The sequence below is a fragment of the Astyanax mexicanus genome, chromosome 22 (assembly GCF_023375975.1).
Source record: "Astyanax mexicanus isolate ESR-SI-001 chromosome 22, AstMex3_surface, whole genome shotgun sequence".
NCBI lineage: Eukaryota > Metazoa > Chordata > Actinopteri > Characiformes > Acestrorhamphidae > Astyanax > Astyanax mexicanus.
In genome coordinates this window covers 21,226,080-21,250,130 of record NC_064429.1, presented here as the reverse complement: position 1 = coordinate 21,250,130, position 24,051 = coordinate 21,226,080, and the positions used below count along the sequence as shown (strand labels likewise).

At 37.7% G+C, this 24,051-nt stretch overlaps 1 protein-coding gene across 7 annotated transcripts in view; it reads left to right on the top strand.

Annotated features, from left to right (window-relative positions):
- The window catches only part of edil3a (EGF-like repeats and discoidin I-like domains 3a), a 332,424-nt gene that overhangs the window by 81,244 nt on the left and 227,129 nt on the right, over positions 1-24,051 (top strand). For 3 of the 7 annotated variants that reach the window (XM_022667538.2, XM_022667536.2, XM_049470291.1), the window contains exon 3: positions 18,309-18,350. In XM_022667538.2, coding sequence (XP_022523259.1) covers positions 18,309-18,350 — 42 coding nt within the window. The remainder of the gene's footprint in view (positions 1-18,308; positions 18,351-24,051) is intronic. The other 4 variants (XM_022667539.2, XM_049470292.1, XM_022667540.2 and 1 more) reach the window with 3 other exon arrangements.

Genomic DNA, 24,051 nt, shown 5'->3' with positions numbered 1-24,051 from the left:
CACTTAAAATGATGAGTTTCTTTGATTTAACCCAATTTAAAATCTCTGGAATATAATCAGCAGGGAAGATGGATGATCACAAGCCATCAAACCAAGCTGAACTGCTTGATTTTTTGCACCAGGAGTGACATAAAGTAATTCAAAAGCAGTGTGTAAGACTGGTGGAGAAGAACATTCCACCAAATATTGATTTCTTAACTCTTAAAACTTTAGGACTATGAACTTGTTTTCTTTGCATTATTTGAGGTCTGAAAGCTCTGCATCTTTTTTATTTCAGTCATTTTTCATTTTCTGCAAATAAATGCTCTTAATGACAAAACTTTATTTAGAATTTGGGTTAAATATTGTCCATAGTTTGTCAAATAAAACAACAATGTTCATTTTACTCAAACATATACCTATAAATAGCAAAATCAGAGAAACTGATTCAGAAACTGAAGTGGTCTCTTCATTTTTTTTACATAGCTGTATATGTACTATTAAAGGGGACTATGGGTTGTACAAAACATGTGCATGAAGCTCTTTGCATATAATCACTCTCACATAAAGAGATCTCACCCAGCTCTATTATTGTCAGTTTCAGTTTCTTTCAGAATGAGCCACGCCATGTGTATGCTGAGAATTTACCACATGTTAATGTTAGCTTGTGTTAAATTTAAAAATGCATCCACGTTAGTTCATGCTTAACTGTGATAGAATCATAAAACTCACTATTTGAAAGTACATATCAAGTTACATCTTCCTCATATTCTGACTTGCCATGAACAGTAGATATAGATCCCTTCCTCAGACAAAGTCTGCTGGCTAATTCTTTAGTGTACTGCCTGAGGATCTCAACCAGCAGACTTAAATGGCATTTCTTTAACTAATCTAGTGGGTGGGGCTCTTGTGGGGGGTTGATGGGTAAGTGTGGTGCGAGGGTGGTTCTATGCAGGTGTCTTTATTGTGACGTCACAATAAGGGAGCCATTCAAACGGTTATAGAAGCATATGATTCTTGACACCAAACTCAAAGAAAACGGATGGATTTTGTTTTGTTACCAGTGGCCCTATTGTTTCGTTATCGCATACTCTTTCTGAATAAAATGTGTTTGGAAACAACCTGATTTCATTTATTTAGATAGTAAAGTACCACTCAAAAGTTTGGATACACCTTCTCATTCAATGTCTTTCTTTTTTTTCTTTTGTTTCTTACATTGTAAATGAATAGAGTATTGATCCAGTCTATGAAGGAACACATAAGGAATCATTTAGAACCTTTTAGAAAGTTTTAAATAAACCAAAATACTCTGTGAAGCATTTATGTGGCTTTTATCTGGGGTGCTGTCAACTCAGAAACTACAAGAGGTAACTCTTGGTCTTCCTTTTTTGGGAAGGTCCTGATGAGTGCCAGTTTCATCATAAAGTTTTTGATGATCTTTGTCACTGCACTTGAGGATACTTTCAAAGTTGTTGTTTTTATTGATCTGTTTAAATTATATATTAAATAATTCCATATAAATTTCTTCATTGATTGGATGACTTTAGTGTTAATCTACAATCCAGATTTTTTTTTTAAATAATAAAAAAAAACACTGAATTTCTACTGGTTCTCTATGTGAATTCTGATGTATTCCCTCAGCTGGATGGAGAGTTAAGATGTACATATGTCTGTTGTCCAGTGGCAATGTCTCGATTGCCCTTTTTTAATTAGGTTACTGTTCCTTAAGTGTTATAAAGTCCACTGGTGCTGAACTGGACCGAGCCCCAGGGCTTCTACTTTTAGCTGCTGCTTATCTTACTGGAGACACTTTATCATGCATGCCTTACATAACCAGCAAATAGCTTTAAAAATATATTCTGTTTGCCAGAACATGATCATGAATCAACTTTTGTAACTACGCCCAGCTTAGATAAATGTTTCATTTCTCATTATGAAACCTTTAGGGTGAGTGTTCCAGACAGAGTCTTCCCAGGGCCTAGTCCTGGATGACACTCCTGCATTCTGAATAGAAAATCTTTTCTTCAAAAGAGAAAAGTTCCAGGATAAAGTTTAAACCTTGTCTGGGAAACCAATCCTTAGACATTTTGACCAAATTCCATCTTCCTCTTTTAAAGTTATGTGCTTTCCTCTTGGAAAAAACTCCATAGAACTATAAAGAAGAAGTTTGTTCTGTACAAAACATCTACAGAAAGACATTTGGATTGGATTAGATACACAGAAAAATGGAATTAGACTGAAAGTAGTATCATGTCCCATGGAAGCTAAAGAACACTGTACTGGCCTGTGGCATATGCAGGTCTGAGGTAAATTCCTGATTAAAGGGCAAATCTACATTACATTACATTACATTACATTACATTTCATTTGGCAGACGCTTTTGTCCAAAGCGACTTACAATAATGAAGTACAAAAGTAATAGGAATTAAGATAACCCATTTTTAGATAGGGCTAGAGAAGGGATGTAGAGGGATAGAGAAGTGAAGGAGGGGAGGAAGGAAATGGGGTTAGAAGTAGTTAGTGTGTTAGAGGTGTTAAGAGAGTAAGTGCTCTTTGAAGAGCTCTGTCTTCAGGAGTCTCTTAAAGATAGCGAGAGATTCTCCTGATCTGGTAGTAGAAGGTAGTTTGTTCCACCATTGGGGAACTCTGTATGAGCACAGTCTGGATTGCTTTGTGTGAGTGTTTGGCAAAGCAAGGCGACGTTCATTGGAGGAGCGCAGCGGCCGGGAGGTAGCGTAAGCCTTCAGGAGCGAGTGCAGGTAGGAAGGAGCCTGTTCTGTCATCACCTTGTAGGCGATTGTAAGAGTTTTGAATTTGATGCGAGCATCAACTGGTAGCCAGTGCAGCTCAATGAGCAGCGGGGTGACATGTGCCCGTTTTGGCTGGTTGAAGACCAGACGTGCTGCTGCATTCTGGATCATTTGGAGTGGTTTTACTACACAGGCCGGGAGGCCAGTTAGCAGGGCATTGCAGTAGTCGAGGCGTGAGATGACGACAGCTTGCACCAGGAGTTGGGTGGCCTGTTGCGTCAGAAACGGTCTAATTTTCCTGATGTTATAAAGCGCGAAGTGGCAGGATCAAGCAACCGAGGCCACATGGTGCGTGAAGGAGAGCTGGTCATCAACCATAACACCCAGGTTCCTAGCAACCTTTGTCGGTGAGAGAGAGAGAGAGTCGATGCTTATAGAGAGGTTGTGTTGAAAAGATGGTTTTGCTGGTATGACCAGAAGTTCAGTCTTTGAGAGATTTAATTGAAGGTGATGCTCCTTCATCCATGAGGATATGTCAGAGAGACACTGCGATATCCGTTCAGAGATTGAGTGATCTTCAGGTGAGAATGACAGGTATAGCTGGGTGTCATCAGCAAAGCAATGGTAGGAAAAGCCATGTGAGTGGATAACCTGACCAAGAGAGGCAGTGTATATCGAGAAGAGAAGGGGACCCAGTACCGAACCCTGGGGAACCCCAGTGGATAGGGAGTGGGCTGAGGACAGCTGTCCTTGCCACGACACCTTGAACGAGCGCCCAGTGAGGTATGATCTAAACCATGACAGCACATTGTCTGAGATCCCCATGTTCGAGAGTATAGTTAAGAGGAAGTCGTGGTTGACCGTGTCGAAGGCGGCCGAGAGGTCCAGCAGAATGAGCACTGAGGACTGGCCTCCAGCTCTAGCAAATCTAAGGTAAATTTGTGATTTAAAAAAAGCACTGCTGAGGTAAATTCTTGATTAAAAATACACTGTTGATATAAATTCTTAACTAAAAGTGCCAGGGCAAAAAATAGTATTTTTTCCTAAACTAGGCTTAGCATTTGTTTGTTTAACAAAACAGTGGCTGTCTTTCTCTGTGTAAACTACACTCACATGTGACTTGAATAGCACTACAGAGGTAAATCCACTAAAGTGAATTCATGATTGAAATGGAACTGCTGACTTTATGATTAGAATAGCAGTGCAGGTAAATGTATTTGCATTGCTAATGCTAAATTTACTATTAAAAAAGATTTCTGAGGTACAGTTGATTAAAAGTGAACTGCTGAGGTAAATTCATGTTTACAAGTGCACCGCTGAGGTAAATTCATGATTAATAGTGAACTGATGAGGCGAATTCATGAATAATAGGGAACTGCTGGAGTAAATTCATGATCAAAAGTGATCAGTTGAAGTAAATTTACAATTAGAGTAGCTCTACTGAGGTAAACATTATTAAAATAGCATTGCTAATGATACATGCATGATTAAAGTAGGATTGCTGAGGTAAATTCATGATTAAAGTAGGATTGTTGAGGTAAAATCATGAATAAAAGTGAACTGCTGAAGTAAATTTGTGAATAAAAGTGAACTGCTGAAGTAAATACATGGTTAGAATTGCACTGCTGAGGTAAATGTATTGTTTTTTGTTGGTATTTATGCTGGGATGTGAAAAAATATTCTGTGTTCAGGAAATAGTTTTACATTGTAGTAAAACAAGTGAAACAATTTATTAAAACCTGTGAAAACTATGTTTGGTTTTCAGTATTCGGTGTTCGAGCAAGCCGTGCTCCCATGCCTCCATAATTCTTTGTGTCATGTAATAATCCTTTGAATCACAGACAAATTTCTCAAACACTTCATGGCCTGTTTTTTTTTTTTTTTTGACACAGCGAGTCCGTGCGACCGTGCATCATCTTCCGTGCATGGTCACGCTGCCGGCCCCACAGAGGCTTTGATGATTGACTCTCCGCAGCCTCTTGCCGTGTGTCATGGCCCTATCTCGTCCACACACCTGGGGAGTAGTATCAGCCCTCCTGCCTGCTGCGCTCCCTACATTATATTTGGATAATACTTCCTGCAGGTTGTCACTCAGATTAAGCCAATCTGTCCTGAGGCTTAGGCTTATTACCCCGCGGCTGGCATTATCAATGTGAGTGGGGGGGCGCTCGATAGTAATAAGTCATCATCTCTCTTCCGTTTTCCGAGCGTGCCCTGTGTAAATGTCCTCCCTCGCACGTGACTTTGAAGAAAAAAATAGCTCCATTGTCGAGAAACGTAGAGTCAATCAAAAGTGAACTGGTGAGGTAAATTCATGATTAAAGTAAGATTGCTCAGAAAAAACAGCTCCATTCTCAAGAAATGTAGAGTCAATCAAAAGTGAACTGCTGAGGTAAATTCATGATTAAAGTAAGATTGCTCAGAAAAAACAGCTCCATTCTCAAGAAATGTAGAGTCAATCAAAAGTGAACTGCTGAGGTAAATTCATGATTAAAGTAAGATTGCTAAGAAAAAACAGCTCCATTGCCAAGAGACAAAGTGTCAATCAAAAGTGAACTGCTGAGGTAAATTCATGATAAAATAGGATTGCTAAGAAAAAACAGCTCCATTGCCAAGAGACAAAGTGTCAATCAAAAGTAAACTGCTGAAGTAAATTCATGATTAAAGTAGGATTGCTGAGAAAAAACAGCTCTATTGTCAAAAAACATAGTCAATCAAAAGTGAACTGCTGAGGTAAATTCATGATTAAAGTAGGATTGTTGAGGAAAAAACAGCTCTATTGTCAAAAAAAACAGAGTCAATCAAAAGTGAACTGCTGAGGTAAATTCATGATTAAAGTAGGATGATTAAAATGAACTGCTGAGGTAAATTTATGATTAAAGTAGGATTGCTGAGAAAAAACAGCTTCATTGTCAAGAGACATAGAGTCAATCAAAAGTGAACTGCTGAGGTAAATTCATGATTAAAGTAGGATTGCTAAGAAAAAACAGCTCCTTTGCCAAGAAACATAGAGTCAATCAAAAGTGAACTGCTGAGGTAAATTCATGATTAAAGTAGGATTGCTAAGAAAAAACAGCTCAATTGTCAAGAGACAAAGTGTCAATCAAAAGTGAACTGCTGTAATTCTGAAGTAAATTCATGATTAAAAGTGAACAGCTGAAGTTTATTTGTGATTAAAAGTGAACTGCTGAAGTAAATTCCTGATTAAAAATGAACTGCTGAAGTAAAGTCGTGATTAAAAGTGAAAAGCTGAAGTAAATTCATGGTAATAATTGCACTGCTGAGGTAAATACATGCATGAGGTAAATGCTTTGTTGGTATGTCTCCTGGAGTGTTAAAAATATTCAGTGTTCAGTAAATATGTTTACAGTTGAGGTGGTTCACAGGGGAACGTCTAGATGTTAGTAGTCTCTCGTGAGGAGGTACACCATCTAAAAGTAACCTCTGAGAAACTTAAAATCAAGAAAAGGACATTCACAACCTCTTGTGGCAAAACCTAGAGTCCAATCTGACCACAACTTTAATCATTTATGTATCTACCTGAGAGATAACTGCATGCTGAATTATTAAAATTTTTTTTTGGTTTAATGACTTTTTTGATTTTGATACCCCAAAGGCCTGCATTGTGAAAGTGATTAACAACAACCATTAACGTAACCTATCCTGCATCATTATTATGTTTTTTATGCATAAATACGCAGTGTATTATGCAGTATATCAGTTTTCATTCCTCTTCATCATGTAAAAACATTGGGGGGAAACATGTGATCGTAATTGATTCGTGCATTTGTAACCTTCTGACGTGCATTTTTTCAGGCTGCTGTTATTTATTTGTCAATCAATCTTATGTGTTTGGGGTGAAGCCCACAGTGTAAATAGAGCTGTGCAGTGATAACGCATGTTGTGGTTGGAGCTCGGCGCAGAACATTTGTTGAACATCTGACATGAGCTTGGAAAAAAAAAATTGATTAATTTGCCTCTAAAATGAAAAGTTGGCACGGGAGAGGAACAGATTATAGCAGGGAGATGAAAGAATCTCAACTAATCTGATGGGACTTTTTTTTCCACGCCGTAAATCTAACAGACATCGAATCCTCCCATAAACTGCAGAGCAGAGAAACACATGGTGTAAACAGTCTTAGCTGAGTTGTGGTAAAGGTGCTCTAAGCAGGTGAAATGGCAATTCTTTTGGTTCCTTTCCCAGTGGCACCTGCCAAGAGCCTGACCACCCACTGCAATTTACAGTTCAGTGCCCAGTTATTACTTCGGAGCCTTTTTTATTATTGGAGAACTCATGAGTTCTGTGAAGGACGTGTGCCTTCATGCGGTTTTCCATTGCTGAGCCAGAGACATAGATTTACAGTATAAACACTGGAGGAAACGAAGAATCTAGTGTTAATAAAATTCTGGTTCTTCAGAAACGATTTGTTCGTATTGCAACACTACCAAATTAATACACGCCATCTGCTCCTCTAATTCAGACATTTCAAATTCTCTCGATTTACAATATTAATGTATTTCAAATATGTATTTTTATTTTTGTAAAGTTTATTTAAATCATAAAAAATATTCTAGAAGCAGACGGATCTGGTGCAACTTCACTGTACAACAAGGTGCCTGGCAATAAAATCACTGATCAAAAAATGGTAAAAAAAAAACAGCAGCACCTCCCAGAAATCAACTTTTGCAACTTGCGATGTCTGTGTATTTATTATAGCTATTTGCAGTATGTGTATGGTTTTTTTTTTGTTTGTTTGAGCAAAAATACAAATACTCAAATACTCAAAACTCAATTTCATTTTCTGTACTGAACTGCAGTTCTAATTAAAAAGAAAGAACAAATGTGGTTGGCGTTGGAATTAGCAGTTTCACATTTGGGTGGTCAATAATTGATTTCTTATTATTGTGATAAATTACATCACAGTCTGCTTGTCTGTGCAAATACTGGGTTTCATCAGTACTTCTTAAACCCTAGACAGGATTAGTTTTTGGTTTCCCTAAGAAAGTATGCCATTGTAGTCACTCTTATGTTTTTACGTACAGTATAAAGCCATTCTTGTTCAACTCCATGTTTATTTATCTTGTCTTTTAAATCTAAAGCATAGGAATCAGGTCCCCCGTGTGAAAAAGATCTGTGACATTTTATATGAAGAGGTGGAGTAATATACTGTAATGTACAGTATTATATACTGTATAAAAACTCCACAAGTTAAAATAGTTCTATTGCTGTTCTGTTTGTAGCTGCGCTGTTTGGCTTGTAAGCGCTGCATCGTTGCTAGGTTACCTGTATTAGTTGGAGTAATACATGGAGAGCTTCGGTGACAGTGCATTATCGGCTGATAACGCCACTCATAGAACTAACTGTGGTATAATTATAAATAATAAAAGCAGAGAGACCAATCATTATTAATGTTCTTAATAATAGAACTCTCAACTCAACTTTATTTGTAAAACACTTTAAAAACAACAGTTGAAACTAAGTGCTATACATAAATAATTATAAAACATTAAAGAAAACAATAAGATACCAAAACAAGAGCAAAATCTCATTTTGAGTTGAGTTAAGTTGAGTACAGGTGTTTTAAACTCCCTTTATTGAAGGAAATGGATTTCTTCACTGGATACGTGTAAAGTGTAATGTTTCAACAGTAAAACTACAGTTTATATATATATATATATATATATATATATATATATATATATATATATATATATATATATATATATATATATATTTAAATATATATTTTTTAAATTTACATTTTTATCAAATTTCAAAGTTAAAACATTAGTATTGTTGTTTCTAAATGAATATGGACATCTCCCATATTTTTGCATAATTTGGGCCATATAACTTTAAATAATAAAGTCATAGAGACTAATCATTATTAGGTTTCTTCCTTTTTTTACCACTGTTTTTTTACTGCTGTATCTCAGTAAGTCATTGCAATGTTCCTGAGCAATGTTTGATGTGGAAAAAAAAAGGGCAAAAGTCATGGGACACGATCCCAGTCCCGTCTCATGACATGTATCTAATTTGTAGCTCTTATCTGAACTGTACACAAGACTCTGAAAGGAGAAATCAGGATGTCCTTGAAAGACCTAATGAAAAGAATACAGCGGCTCTGCTGAGGAGGTGTCCAGAGCTTTGTGCGAAAGGCCAGGAGGCCTGTGGAGACTGACCACAGCGGGAATACGTGCAGCAGGGGAGGGAGGCAGCGTGTGGAAGACTGAAGAGAACAATAAACAGATCATAAAAGCATCGCTACGTACTCAGACAGAGCTTTATACTCCGGTCTGAATTAGCATTTCGGGCTGGGTGGGAGGGTGGATGGGGCTGATTACAGTATACTGAGTGCAGCAGGCCTGTTTTAGTTGTTTTTGTTTGTATGGAATGAATCTGTGTGTGCGTGTGTGTGTGTGTGTGTGTGTGTGTGTGTGTGTGTGTGTGTGTGTGAGAGAGAGAGACAGACTTCCAGAGAATTTGTCCATTACTTGGATGAAACAAAGAAAGTTCTATTTAGAAAAGAATTATTATTCAAAGGGCTTGGAATGCGTACAGCCATAAAATTGGTTTATCCCCTCAATGGCACAAATATTGCAGAATGTTTTGCTGTTCAATGAAAATCCCACTGCGTTTTTTAAGCTCTTTGCCTTAATGTGAGGTTTCTGCTTCAATTAGCGTTCGCTGTGTTACGCTAATTACTTTACGCTAGGTGGCAGCACTTTGGAACTAATACACAAACACACAGACACACAAAAGAAACCCAACAACAACCAAACAACCATATTTCGACCAATTGTAGGCAGCCCATGGGGAAATGACTACACACTGAGGGTGTACGTCAGTGATATACAAACAGGTAGCTAGTGCCATGGAGTCAATGGGTATGGGGTAAATGTTACTCATCAACTCAAAGTTGCTCTGTCAAAACATAGGCAGGCACACCCTAAAGATCATCATATTTAATCTACATAGCTCAGTTCCATGGTTCCGTTCTGTTCAACATGTTGTCAAACTTTGCAACAGTACAGACCAGAAGCACAGCCAGAATCACCTACTCATTTATTAGGCCTGCCCTCTTGTCCAAGAACTCTCTAATTCAACTCAACTTTATATACATAGATAATTATACAACTGTCACAGTGGCCAAACACACGACAAAGACATGCGAATACCAAACACAGTTTACTAAGTAAGGGGCTGAATCAATAAGAAATGTCAGGGACAGGCATAGTCAGTAGCAAAAGGACAGCAAAGACTCACAACATACCAGAGTGAGCAGGCAAGGAGATTATACATAGAAAATCCAAAAATGAGAAGAAGGGCAAGGCAAAAAAGGGAAGTCAATATACATAACATAGGTTGGCAACAAGACAGCTAACTAAGCAACAAAGGACTAGAATAAAAAAAGACTGGTCAAAAATGAAAATAAAAAAAGGTTAATAATAAAAAAGACAACAACAAAGGAAACCCAGGATAGAAGAGCTATATAAAATAAATTCAGTACCGGGCACTGGACAGGGGAAAAGAGGGGGTATTTATACAGGGGAAGACAGATGGCAGCAATCTCAGAAATCAGGTGAGCCAGAATACCAAAGTATCAATTGATCAGGCATGTCCAGAAGGTAGGGCGCAGGTGAATTCTAGGAAGTGGAGTCTTTGGTTTGTGAACCTTAGTTTTTTTTTTTTTTTTTTTTTACGAGACAATGGGATTCCTGATGGATGATTCAGGCTATGTTCTGGCAGCAGGTATAAGTTTCTGTAGCGTGGCAGCATTAGCATAAGCCTCAAATTGGTTGAGTGGTTGTTCAAAAACAAAGAGAGGTTTATGATTTTCTCGATTTTCTCTATTTCTGTATTTGTGGTGTTTTTTTATTTCAAAATTTGATTCCGTTTTCTCCCCAATTTACAAGACCAACTACACAACCCACTCATTAGGACTCCCCCTATCACTAGTAATACCCCAACACACCAGGAGGGTGAAGACTAACACTTGCCTTCTCCGATACATGTGAAGTCAGCCACGCCTCTTTTCAAACTGCTGCTGATGTAGTGTTGACGAGTAGCATCACAGCGCATTCGGAGAAAAGCGCAACGACTCGGTTCTGATACACTGTATCAGTTCACAGACGCCTTCACCCTTTAGAGTGAGGTGGGAAGAGAGCGCCATCTACCCACCCAAATAGAGTAAGGCCAATTGTGCTCTCTCAGGGCTCCGGCAGCTGATGACAAGCTGCATGAACAGGATTCGAACTATTTCCACTCTGCAGACCAAACTCGTTTGTTTAGCTTCTGAGAACTCTCCCGAGAGCTGCAGTGTCCATGCAGTAATGTCCTTTAATGCACCTGGAGGATACACAATGGCAGGTTAATAACAAAAAGACAACAACAAAGGAAACGCGGGGTAGAAGAGCTACGTAAAATAAATTCAATACCTGGCACTGAACATGGGAAAACAGGGGGTATTTATACAGGGGAAGACAGGTGATAGCAATCTCAGATATCAGGTGAGCCAGAATGCCGAAGCATCAAGTGATCAGGCATGGAAACACTGTGTTTAAGAAAACAAAGACTCAGAACTGGATTGGGATTGAAATAGTCGATACACAATCCATTAAAATATGCCTGGATCAACCCTGATCCAGAGTCCTTGGATCGGATTGGGACTTCCACAGTTTCATCTGTATTTGTCTGTTTGGCTGCAGAAGCTGTAGAATCCATTTCCAACTCTCTGAGTAAGAATCAACAGCATTAATAACCAGCTTTCAAACACTAATGCCAGATGACCCTCCTGATAGACATTCGCTTTCACGGCTAGTTGCGTTTTTCCACCATATTCAAGCTGGCCCAGGCGTTCCGTAATCAGTTTAGCGAGCGATGTGTTACAGACCTCATTGTGTCATGAACTGCTTCAGCTCGTGTGTAAGCTGCTTGAGAGAAAGACTGTGCTAATCCTGCACCCAGATGCAGGGGAACATCCAGCATCTGCTTAGCCGCAGCGCTCTGTGGCACCGTGCTGACAGTGGCGCAATGTTGGCATAGCGTTGGCACAATGCTGGGATTGGCCTGGCAATACCCTGGAGGCACTACGTCCTTTGGTAGGGCTGAAAAGCATCTTATTTAATTTTCAGTGCAATGGAAGGATTACTAGGTTGTTTTACGAAATCCTTGAAGAAAAAAGGAAATAATTATGGTCAAATACAGAAGTATGTTGTTATGCTTGAGAGACAAACAACCTCAGGGAACCAGTGACATAACACTGCTATTCTACAAATAATACAAAAACTGTAAAAGATTCAGGCTTTATAATATCAGCCCAGAATGTACAGTAGGGCTGCAACGATTAGTCGATATAATCGACAATGTCGTTTATTTAAAATTGTCGACTACAAATGTAATTGTCCACTAATCGTTAATTTGTAACAGTATTTCATTAGTCTGTGTCCCCAGAAGTGCCCAAACTCGACAGATTAAATATTTACCCACTAAATAATAAGTACTCTCCACTTTTAAACAACATCTAGACATTTAAATGTCTTTTAAACCCCATGATCAACTGTTGCTATCGTTTTTAGAGGTGAAGGACATGACAGAAATAATCATTGACTAATCAACTAATCGAAGAAATAATCGTCAGATTAGTCGACTACCAAAATGATCATTAGTTGCAGCCCTAATGTGCAGTATCCTTTACAAACAGTAGACTAGCACAGGCTAATTTATACAGAATGGCTAACTAATTCTTGGCTAATTTCACTTGTATATGATTTAGAAATCCTATACAACTAGATAAGTAAAAGCCTTTCAAAACTACTTCATACAGGAAAATAAATATATGGCATAAAATCCGAAAAATGCCTGTGAGCGTCACCTAGCTGGTCAATAAGAAATAACAGAGGTTAATATCTGGTTAAATGTAGACTGTGACATCAGAGTCGAGGTGCTAAGTAATTAAGTACAAATACTTCATTATTGTGCTTAAAGGAGAACTCCGTTGTTAAATGGACTTTGGGTTTATTAAAACTGGATAAGAAGTACTTACCTTTGTCGAATAGCCCACCTCCGCTTTCCTGCAGCTTTCCGAGATCCAGTATTTTGTGCACTTTGCCAAAACAGGCTTTAGAATAAGTGAGACAGGGAATATTTTGCCCTATTTTAGTGTGGGAGGTTTCATGGCTAAATTGGAGCAGCCTGGTGGCCAATCTTCATTAATTGCACATCGCACCAGTAAGAGCAGAGTGTGAAGGTTCACATTAGCAGGGTAAGAGCACAGTTCTGCTCAATATATTGCAATGCACACAACATTATGGGTGACATACCAGAGTTCAAAAGAGGACAAATTGTTGGTGCACGTCTTGCTGGTGCATCTGTGACCAAGACAGCAAGTCTTTGTGATATTTTAAGAGCCACAGTATCCAGGGTAATGTCAGCATACCACCAAGAAGGACCAACCACATCCAACAGGATTAACTGTGGACTCAAGAGGAAGCTGTCTGAAAGGGATGTTCGGGTGCTAACCTGGATTTTATCCAAAAAACATAAAACCACGGCAACTCAAATCACGGCAGAATTTAATGTGCACCTCAACTCTCCTGTTTCCACCAGAACTGTCTGTTGGGAGAATAAATTATTGTGGTCTAAAACCTGGTGTTTCAGTTTCATTATCCAACCCCTGTATGCTGCCTATTTGTTCGTGCTCAATCGGCTACCGGAGTCCTCAGAGAGCACAATTGGCCTTGCTCTGTCTGGGTGGGTAGATGGTGCTCTCTCCCCACATCACACAACAAAGGGTGATGTCGATCAGAACAAGGCATCTGTGAGCTGATGTATCTGAACCGAGATTTGCAGTGCTGCATCAGCAGCTGTTCAAAAACAAGTGGTGGTTGACTTCACATGTATCGAAAGAGGCATGTGATAGGTTTACCTTCCTGGTGTGTTGGCGCATCATTAGTGATAGGGGGAGTCCTAATGAGTGGGATGGCTAATTGTCCGTGTAAATTGGGGAGGAAATGGGATAAAAAAATACCATACACTATCTTAAGCGCAGCAAAAACACTCCCAAACACACACAAAAAAACACAGTCTAGGTCATCCCTTCCTCAGCCACTAACCTTCTTTTCCACATTTCGCCTCCTTGGCGCAGGTCCTTGGTGTTAAGCAGGAAATCTCAGACTGCTGATAATGCAAGCCTTAGGGATGCTTCTGGAAACCAGCTCCAACAGAGAGTAGAGCCAGACGGAGCTGGCCTCGAGCACGGAGACCAGGCTTTTTTCTGCTTATGTGCCGTGCCATTGGTCTAGAGGGAGAATCACACATCAGGGGAAAAAAAAGAGAAAAAATACGGTAAAGGAAAGAACAACATTAAGAAAAAAAACACAAAAAAAAAACCAAGGCAAGCACAATTTTATAATGTGCACTGTGCAGAGCCCTGGAAAACATGGAAACGTGTAACACATCCAGTGAACCTGCATTTATACTGAATATTAAATATATTTATAATGCATATATACAATAGCACTCCTTCTCGTTTAATTTTTTTTATATATTTTTTTATTCTTGTAAATCAATACTGAAGTCATCCAGACTATGAAGGAACACATGTGAAGGAATCATGTAGTAAACTTACAAGTGTGAGGCGTTTAGATGGCTTTTATCTGCTGCACTTAGCTATCCTATGCAACAGAGACAACTCTTGGTTTTCCTTTTCTCGGGCAGTGCTGATGAGAGCCAGTTCCATCACAACATTTTTTAATGGTCTTTGAGAAAGTTCTCTTTAGGATTTTTTTCTTCACTTAAGCCCTATCCGGACGGGATTAGCTTCTCAGGGGGACGTCTGTGAAAAATATTTCACACTTTTACTCATAAAGATAAAACTCCTGGATCTGAACTGCAATTGAAAAAAACAGGAGGACCTGTGAGTTTTTTGGCTTTCTCAGTCATGTGAGATCATGTTCAGTAGCTCCTCCATTTCCACCCGCTGTTGTGTTTACAAGGATCTCCGTGGAAATGCGTGTCCAAAGTGTAATTACGGTGTGTGGCAGTGGACAAATGGCTATTTTATTAACCACAAGGTGAAGATACTCAGGTATGTTCGTCCGGAGGACCATGGAGTTCAGTAAAAAACAGTAGATAATTCAGTTTGTAATTTTCTCAGAGGACGTCTGAGAAAAACATGCACATGGTCGTTTCGGACAGGAAAAAAATCACAGAGGACCCCCCATAAATTAGAAAAAATACCCCAGAACCCCCTGAGAAACTAATCCCGTCTGGATAGGTCTTTAGTTGAGAAGTTCTTGGCATAATATGGATTAGAACATTACTCAAATAGGGCTATTCACTGTATACACACATTATAAGAGGAAGAAATCAAGTAATTAACTCTTGATGACTTTAGTATTAATCTACAATGCAAAACATTTTATAGTAATGAAAGGTGTATTTTTGACTAATACTGTATGTTGCTATAAGGACTATAAGGACGAGTTGTTATACAAGCTTATGACAGTCATTATAAGGTGTTATCTATGCTACTTAATGCATCTAAAATGTTACCCAAAACATAGTTCTGCTTTCTGCAGCTCATATATTACATCACTGCTTTCATCCCTCCAAAAGCATGCATTCATCTGTACCCATATCTGCTGTGTAAAACGTCTAAACCAATTTTATCCCAGCATACACAACACAAGCCAGTGTGACAGTGACCTGATTGTGTGTGTGTGTCCGTGTTCCCTGACTGTAGCGAGAGCGCCCTGCAGATGTTGGGTGGCAGTAGACATTGGCATGCATCCCCTGCATCTGTCTAGTGATTACAGAGGGATTTGGCTGCTCTGTTAGCTGGAGACCACTGGAGGCCTCTCAGCCAGTCGCTGCCTTTGCGCTCAATCTCTCTTGCCTTACTTCACTAATTTGTGGAATTTTTCAGCAGTTGCGTCGCAGCTATAGTACATAGTATTAAAGGGAATTGTCCTGATTTTCATTAGTAATGTTTAGCAGAATCACATTAACACTGGCTTGTTTATTAGCTACTCTAGTCTTGTACCTACAAACCCTGAATACAATGATTTGGAAATCTTATAAACCCATATACATGTTGTAAAAACATAGGAAGTGTTAAAAATAAAACATTTTACAATTTCTTGAAAGAAACTCATTTAGAACTTTTGAGAAAACCTGTATAAATTCAGATTTTTTTTTTCTTAACATACAATTATATAGACAACTGAGGATATCCTCCCATCTATAGTACACAGTGTCATCAAAAGATTCAGATAATCTGAAGAAATCCCTGGATAAGAAGTCATTATTGTATGCTGGTGATCTTCTGGCCCTCAGGTGGAAATGCATTAAAAACAGGCACAAATGTTTTTCATGAAACGGTAAAATGGCTCAACAAAATGTTTTACATGTTCTTTTGTCAAAAAAATATGGGTTTATGAAATTTGCAAAATATTTTTTTTTTTTTTATATATTTTATCTTATTAATTTACATTTATTTAACTTTTACGCTTTGCACAACTTTTTTGAAATTGGGGATGTACATGCTCTGGCCATTTTGTCAAGTATGTGGAGGAGAAGTGATATCCCTGTTCAATAAAAAGATAAGCCATTAATTTCATAAACCTGCCATCGGACATTTTTTCATGCCAGTTGTATTGATAGCTTTAGTTAAAGTCAATTTACAAAAAAAAAAAAAAAAAGATTTACACTAGTTACCTCGGGTGGCTTGGGAGTTCTGATGTTAAGATACATGTATTATTTTCCTTTTTTACTGGAAAAAACAAGCAAAAACACTTTCTAAACATCTCAAAGCTCAAAGCTAATTCTGTTCACTTCAGCAAGACTTCATCAAGACCAAACTAAACTGAATCAAACCAAACAGGCTTCTCTAAAATCCCATGTTTTGAATCATGAATATAGCTAAAATAATGCATTACATTCTAATTGTAGGCATTTTAAGTAGTAATAAATGTGGGGGGCGTCCTAACTATTTAAAAATCCATTATGTATAAATTCAATACCAGTCCACTTTTTGGACGCATCTTACTTTCAGTGTTTTTTTTTTCATTAATTTAAAATGTTCTGCATTGTAGATTAGTACTAAAGTCATTGAAACTATGAGAAAAAATATATGGAAGGATTTAGTTAACAAAACGTTAATTTAGTAAACAGAAAAACTTCTTGCTTAGATTTCCTTAGTCAGCTTTATGAGGTAGGGTCACCTGGAATCACAGCTTTCAACTGACTTATAGGCAGTAAACATTCCAATTTTTTTTTAGACAGTCCAGGTCAAAGACACAGAAGAGCTACTGTATATAGAGCAAGGCAAAATCAAAAACACAAAAAACAGTCTTACACAGATAAAACAATACGCAAGTTAAACGCTTTATAAAAACAGACGGAACCAATCTAATACTCTGCTGAGAGTGAGTGTAGTGCAGAGGTATATATAGTAAGGTGAACAGGTGAAATCAATTCTGTGCTAACTGTGGTCTTGGTGGTGTCATGTAATCAGCCATGTGAGAGAGGTTGCATTTTATATGATATAGGTTTCCGATCAATTGGCCAGTGAATGTTGATGCAAGGCAGATATTTCAGTTTCTTGCAGTTATAGCAATAATAATAAACATACATCATACAAGATTATGCATATAATTGTCCTTGTGTTGTTTACCAGACCTGGGGGCTCAGAACTTCACATCATGCACCGCATTCGCTCCGATTCTCTCCGAGGTTAATAGCTTGATCGTCCCTCATTGCTAACCCTTTCGCCCTCCAGACTCGTAGATCAGAAGCGTCCCTCGTCAGGCCCCAACAAAAGCATAACACCGCCATTATTTAACCATCCAGTCTGACCCTATCAGAGCTGGAGAAAAGCTCTGTTTAATGGGGAGCAGAAGCACAAACACCAAGACTGGAAAAAAGAGCAGTGGAGAAGCTTCTTTGCTGTAGCATTTGATTGGTGTTGACTTGGTTGATGGAAGTTGGTGATGATTCTTGGTTCAACTTTGGATTTCTGGATGTTGCAGCCTTGGTTGCGTATTTTGTTGCATCTTTTGTTGCTGGTGTTGTAGTTGATTAATAATCAACTCATGCTTCATAATCATTGGCCAAACTCTTGGTGAACGTTGGGTAGGGTGTACATGGGCAGACCTGCAGAGTTCAGGCATGGCCTTAATCCTTCACAAGACAAAACAATAAGATTCAATTGTGATTTCCCTTTGCAGCGAAATCCCATTTTATAATGGGATATTTACAGTTAGAGGATGAACGCATCGTAACTTTTAATTGTCTGTGTTTGTGTGTATGTGGTTTGTTTTCTCCCTCTGGGATTATGGTGGGTAATTGTGTTTTCTGGAGGGAGATGAAGGAATCATTTTTAGATATTACTTTGATAAACCAGTGAGCACAGTCGAACCAATTGATAACTGTGAACAAACTTGAATGAATGTTTTTGTCAAAAATCTAGGAAAGTGGAAAGTGGTGGTGTCTAACCTACTTTCTCTCTCTCTTTTCTCTTCTCTGTCTACCCCTCTCTCTCTCTCTCTCTCTCTCTCCGTCTCTCTCTCTCACAGCAGCAGATGGTGAAGACTCAAGTTCAGGTGGGACATTTTTAGGTCTGCATCATTTTTTGTTACCTTCATTTGGCATGTATCTCATTGTCTTGTTGGGATTTGTTTTCTTCTCGTCATCTGTTATTGCCAAATGTGCCCTTCCTCCATGTTGTTCTCTTTTCTGTCCCCTCTGTTTTTCGACCTTTCTGCAGTCTTTTCCTTTTTTTAGCATTTTCAAAATTCTTTTTTCTAGGTGTCACTTTGCTCTGAACTGAAGTAACATCTTAAGTTCTCATTTAGAGGTGGATTGATCACTTTTCTGTTTAAGATGCACTGAAATTAAACTGTTTGGCCTATACCAGCAAAATTAAGGATTTGATTGAATGCAGAATAGTCTTAGAAAATAGCCCGTAGAAAAATAATGACATTTAAATTATATATCGTTGTCAGGTCCAATCAGAGATGAGACAAGCACAAATACAAAAAAAGGGCTTTACAAAATAAAGGATAATGCAAACTTGTGGTTAACAACAGGAAAGATCAGTAACAAAAGCCCAATACAAAATATGGAAAAACGTGCTAATATTGAGACATTCCAGGTCAACAGTACAGCAGAACTGTATAGGAGGGCGAGACAAAATCAAAAACATAAAACACAAAAAATTTACTGAACCAATCTAATACTCGGCTGTGAGTGAGTGAAGTGCAGGGGTATATATATATATATATATATATATATATTGACGTGAACAGGTGAAATCAATATTCAGGAGATTGTGGTCTAGGTGGTGTCAGGTAATCAGTCATGTGAGGGAGTGAATGAGTGATGTATTCTGGGCAATGTAGTCCAAAGCTGGGAGATCACTGGTAGACACAGGTGCAGAGGGTATAGAAGCGCCATCGGCACCTGGTGTGACCGTCATGTTAAGTTCAAAATCTCAAACTAAAATATGATTAAAATGATTTGATTACATTTTAACCAAATTTGTTAGCCTACCATACAATTTCTGCTGATTGGTGGAGATAGCACAATCAGGTTGAGTTAAATTCAACAACTTCTTCAACAAGCTACACTACTCAAAATGTGCCATGCCAAAAAGTTGAGCAAAATGTTTAAGGGATTCTGTATTTTTGTCTTGCTTTTTGAAGAGAACATCATTGTTTGGTGTTAATTATTGGGTGTCAAACCTATCTCTAGCAATTGGTAGAAATTTTATGGTAGGCTAAGAAATCTAATACAGCTAGACTTTTTGAAGGTAATCAAATCATTTTCAGCATATTATAGTTGGATATTTTTGGATTAATCAAACTGTCAAACTTTATATGACTGTCGCACCTGGTGCCGATTGCACTTCTATAACACCACCCAGACAACAATCACCAGAATATTGATTTCACCTCTTACTCTTTTCAGACAGAGAAGAGTAACATTAGCAGTGTTTGCTAGCTCTGTTGCTTTGTTCTGATAGTGTGTACTTTTCTAAGGGACACACTTTAGAGAGGGTTATCCAGTTAATTATGATAAAAGTTTATATTCTACTTCCTTCAAGTGGCATGTTGGTTTTATATGTTCTATAAAATGCTATGTGACTCTGTGTCAGATACACTTTCAGAACTCAGAAGTGGTTTTCTACTATGGTTTAATGGGGATGTGAAGATGGTCTGTATAGATGTCCGTATTTCTAGGTCATCTAGGTAATCTACCTTAACCAGCTTTCTGTTTTTTTTTTGTTTTTTTTTTTAACAAAGAAGGTGTCAAGTTATTTTGCAGTTATATACAGTATCTATAGATTGAAAACCGATTGAGTGCCTGAAGCGCTTTCACACATACACACAACACACACACATACACACACAGATCCTAGACTTCTTCTAAAATGAGGGGTTTGCAACTGTGTCTCCTCCCCCTCTCCTCCCCTCTGGCTCCTGAGCTGCTCCCTCATTGATCCGCTCATTGTGCCTGGTCAGCACCACTGATCTCTCAAAGTGCAGCAGCTTTGAAGAGTACTCACACTCCTCTTCCCTTCCCATCATGCTCCAGTGTTTTATCGTCTTCCAAGCTTTCAGTAAAGCGTAGCGCGATTTCCCCTGTTCTGTCTCTTTTCTCTGCAACCCCCCCTTCCCTCCTCCCCCCTAGCACCACCACCACCACCCCTCTCTGCTGGGCCAAAGACCTGAGCTGACTCGGTCATAAGGATTTACAGACTAAAATGTGTTGGACGTTTTTGTCAGTGTTGCTATTTTTTTAAGTAAAATGTCTTGTATTGCTTTGAATCTTGGACCCCTGCCATTGCCACCAGTTGTAGCAATGGCACTGAGTATATACACTGTGGGGAATAGCTAAAACATATATGAGCATTTTGTCTCAGAAAATGGAGATTTACAAGCTCAAATCAAAAAAGGTTGGGATCTCAATGTTTTTTTTTTTTTGCATTCAAAAAAAAAAAAAATGCTGCATCAAAGAAGTTTGCACTGACACAACATCATACAATAACCGACCTTGGCTTTTTTGCTTTTAGGCTGATAACAATCTGGATGGTCCTTTTCATTTTTTGCATCCTTTTTGTTTCCAAGAATGATCTGGAATACTGATTTGTCTCACCATATTACCATATTTGTTGCACTATAAGAAATACTTAAAATCTTTTCATTTTCATGCATGAATTCCCACAGTCAGGTATTCAGGAGCAGTAAAGGCTCTCCGCTGAAGTACAGCATTATAAGGGTTATAAGACTTTTCAGTGAAGTTTCTTAAGCACTAAGGCTGGATGGATTAGCCAGCATTAGCATTAGACGCTAACCAACCATAGTCTGCGTGTTTGCCATGTTAAAACAAGCTACATGGGACAAACAGCTAGCTGATAGCACCCTATGTCACCAGAACACTGTATCGGGCAGCATTTACATCCAGCTACAGCTGCGGTTAGCAGCTACGTGTTCTGCTAATAGACTAGGAGGGTTTGGGTCATCTAACATTTACATAAACTGCTGCCAAAAATCACTATAAAACGTTTATAAAAAGTTAAATTCTTTTAATAAAAGGACACCATGGTAAAAAATGCTCTCAGTAGACAAAATTAAAAACACAGGAAACAACGCTACTGAGTTTTTTTTTTTTTTAAAAGAGTGGAGAAAATGTAAATATACAATAGAATTGACATGGCAATACATTATAATATTAATGATATTAATAATAATAATAATAATAATAATAATAATAATAATAATAATAATAATAACCAAATCTGTTGTTACATTATTTTAAATATTAGGTGATATTTTTGTTAAATATGTATATAATTGTTTTTTTTTTCTAATAGTAAATGTAATGTGTAGGAACATGTTTAGGCTGTAGTCACCTTTACTTGGATTTAACTCTAATAATAAACAGAATTACAGAAAAAAAATGTTTTTTTTTTTTTTTTTTGTGATTAAGTATAATTCCACGACTGTTTTTCTAAGTCACTATAGGGTGGGCTTTGAATCATTTTAGCAAATGCTAAATTATTATTATTTTTAATTATTTGCTGTTGTTTATAAGTTACCTCATAAGGTTATGCTGCTAAGCATGTTTGCCTCTGCTAAGCTATGCTCCCCTATTTTCGGCCATTTCCGCCTATTGCGCAGTTTTAAAAAAATCCTGTCATAAACATTATTTTAGTATCGCTAACAACGTTGTAATTCTGTTCGTAAAAATTTTTAAAGTATAACTCTTGGACCCCTCTCTTTGCCAACAGATATCACACTATATTTCTGCTGTTTACCTCCCTAAAAAAATTAATTCTGACCAAAGGCACACAAATTGTACATAAAAAATGTAAAATGTAAAATGAAAGTACAATGATTGGAAATTTGGAAGTTGAAAGTAAAATGTCTTGCCATGACTTATTTCATTGCCAGATCTGACACTGATGTTCTGCTGTAAAAAAAAGGAAACTTTTAAATAAAAAAATTAAAAAAAAGATAGACACAGGCATTAGAGGTAGAAACATTATACATAAAAACAAATTTTAAATGCAAACAACAACAGCTTTTCTAACAATGTGCCCATTTGTAAAGTATGAATTTAGAAAAAGCTGAGAAGAAGCTAAAAAAAATAGTAGCATTTTGTCATAGAAAAAAAATATATATATATTTTCTACATTTCTGACCAAAGGTACAGAAATTGTACATGAAAACAAATGATGTTAAATGAAATGTTCAACAATTGGAAATGTTAAAGTGAAATGTCTTGTATTGCTTTGAATCTTGGACCCCTGTCATTGCCACCAGATGTGACACTGATGTTCTGCTGTAATGCAATCTGAAAAAAGCACTCTAAAGAAACTGAGAAAAAGCTAAACAAAGTAGTAGCATTTTGTCTTAGAAAAAAAATATTTAAAGTTTCTACTTTTCTGAGCACAGGTACAGAAATGGTACATGAAAACAAATGTTAAATTAAATGTACAACAATTTAAATTTTTAAGTAAAAAAAGTAAAATGTCTTGTATTGCTGATGTGATGCTGTTCTGTATTGCACTCTAAAAAAAAACCTGAGAAACCGTAGCATTTTGTGTCAGAAAAGGAAAACATTGTACATTTTCAAAAAATTCTGAGTTTAGAAATAGAAGTAGAAACATACATTGTACATGAAAACAAATGTAAAATGGAAAACCTTAGCATTTTGTCTGAGAAAAAAAAAACATTGTACATTTTCAGAAATTTCTAAATTTCTGATAAAAGGTATTTGTGGTACAATTATACATTGTACACACAAACAAACGTTAAATAGAAAAGACAAAGACTTTTCTAACAATGCGGTCATTTGTAAAGAATAAATTTTGGACTTCTCTCTTTGCCACCAGATGTGACACTGATGTTCAGCTGTTTACCTCTGAGAGAAAGCTAAAATCAGTAGAATCAGTAAAAATCTCAGAACAAGAAGCAATTTATATTTTCACAATTTTCTAAATTGCTGACCAAAGGTACACAAATTGTAGTTGAAAAAAGGATTAATGGAAAGTACAATGATTGTAAATGTAGAAGTTGGAAGTAAAATGTCTTGTATTGCTTTGAATCTTGGAGCCCCGTCATTGCTACCAGATGTGACACTGATGTCGTGCTGTAATGCAATCTGAGAAAAAACTGAGAAACCTTAGCTTTTTTTTTCTCAGAAAAAGGAAACATTTTAAAGAAATTCACATGAAATCAAGCAGTCAAGTGCTCATCTTGTCAAAACCCACAATAATATCCAAAGCTAAAACCTGTTGTTACCACTATAAGCAATCAGCAAAATGGGCTTTTCAATTACTTTTTGAATGGCGTTCTTTTCATGTAATCTTGGATAACTCTCCCTGTGCTACTCGTAGCTGATTGAGTATCCTACAGTACGCCTCCATTTGGTTCCATTCAACTCCAAGCACAATCTCCTCTCGGCCTCCCAGAGGAGCTGATGATGAGGCTTCATGCACTTAGCATTAGCATACAGAGCGCAGCGGGAAAGATCATCATGGCGGATTAGCATAAAAGCTCTCGAGCGCTACAGCCAGCTACCCAGCCAATGCTAAAAGCTAACCTGCTGCATTTTTCTCCATACGTGCCACTGTAAATGCTCTCACAATTTAGCATGAATGGACTTTATAATGACCCTGAATGAGCATTTATGAATTCATGATTCGTAAACGTATGGCCTCTTTTGTGTGTATTATTGGGTTAAAGAGATGAGCTTTTTCAGGAGAGTGTTTCTCACAGAGAGATAAGTAGATTCCTTGGATTTTGTAGTACG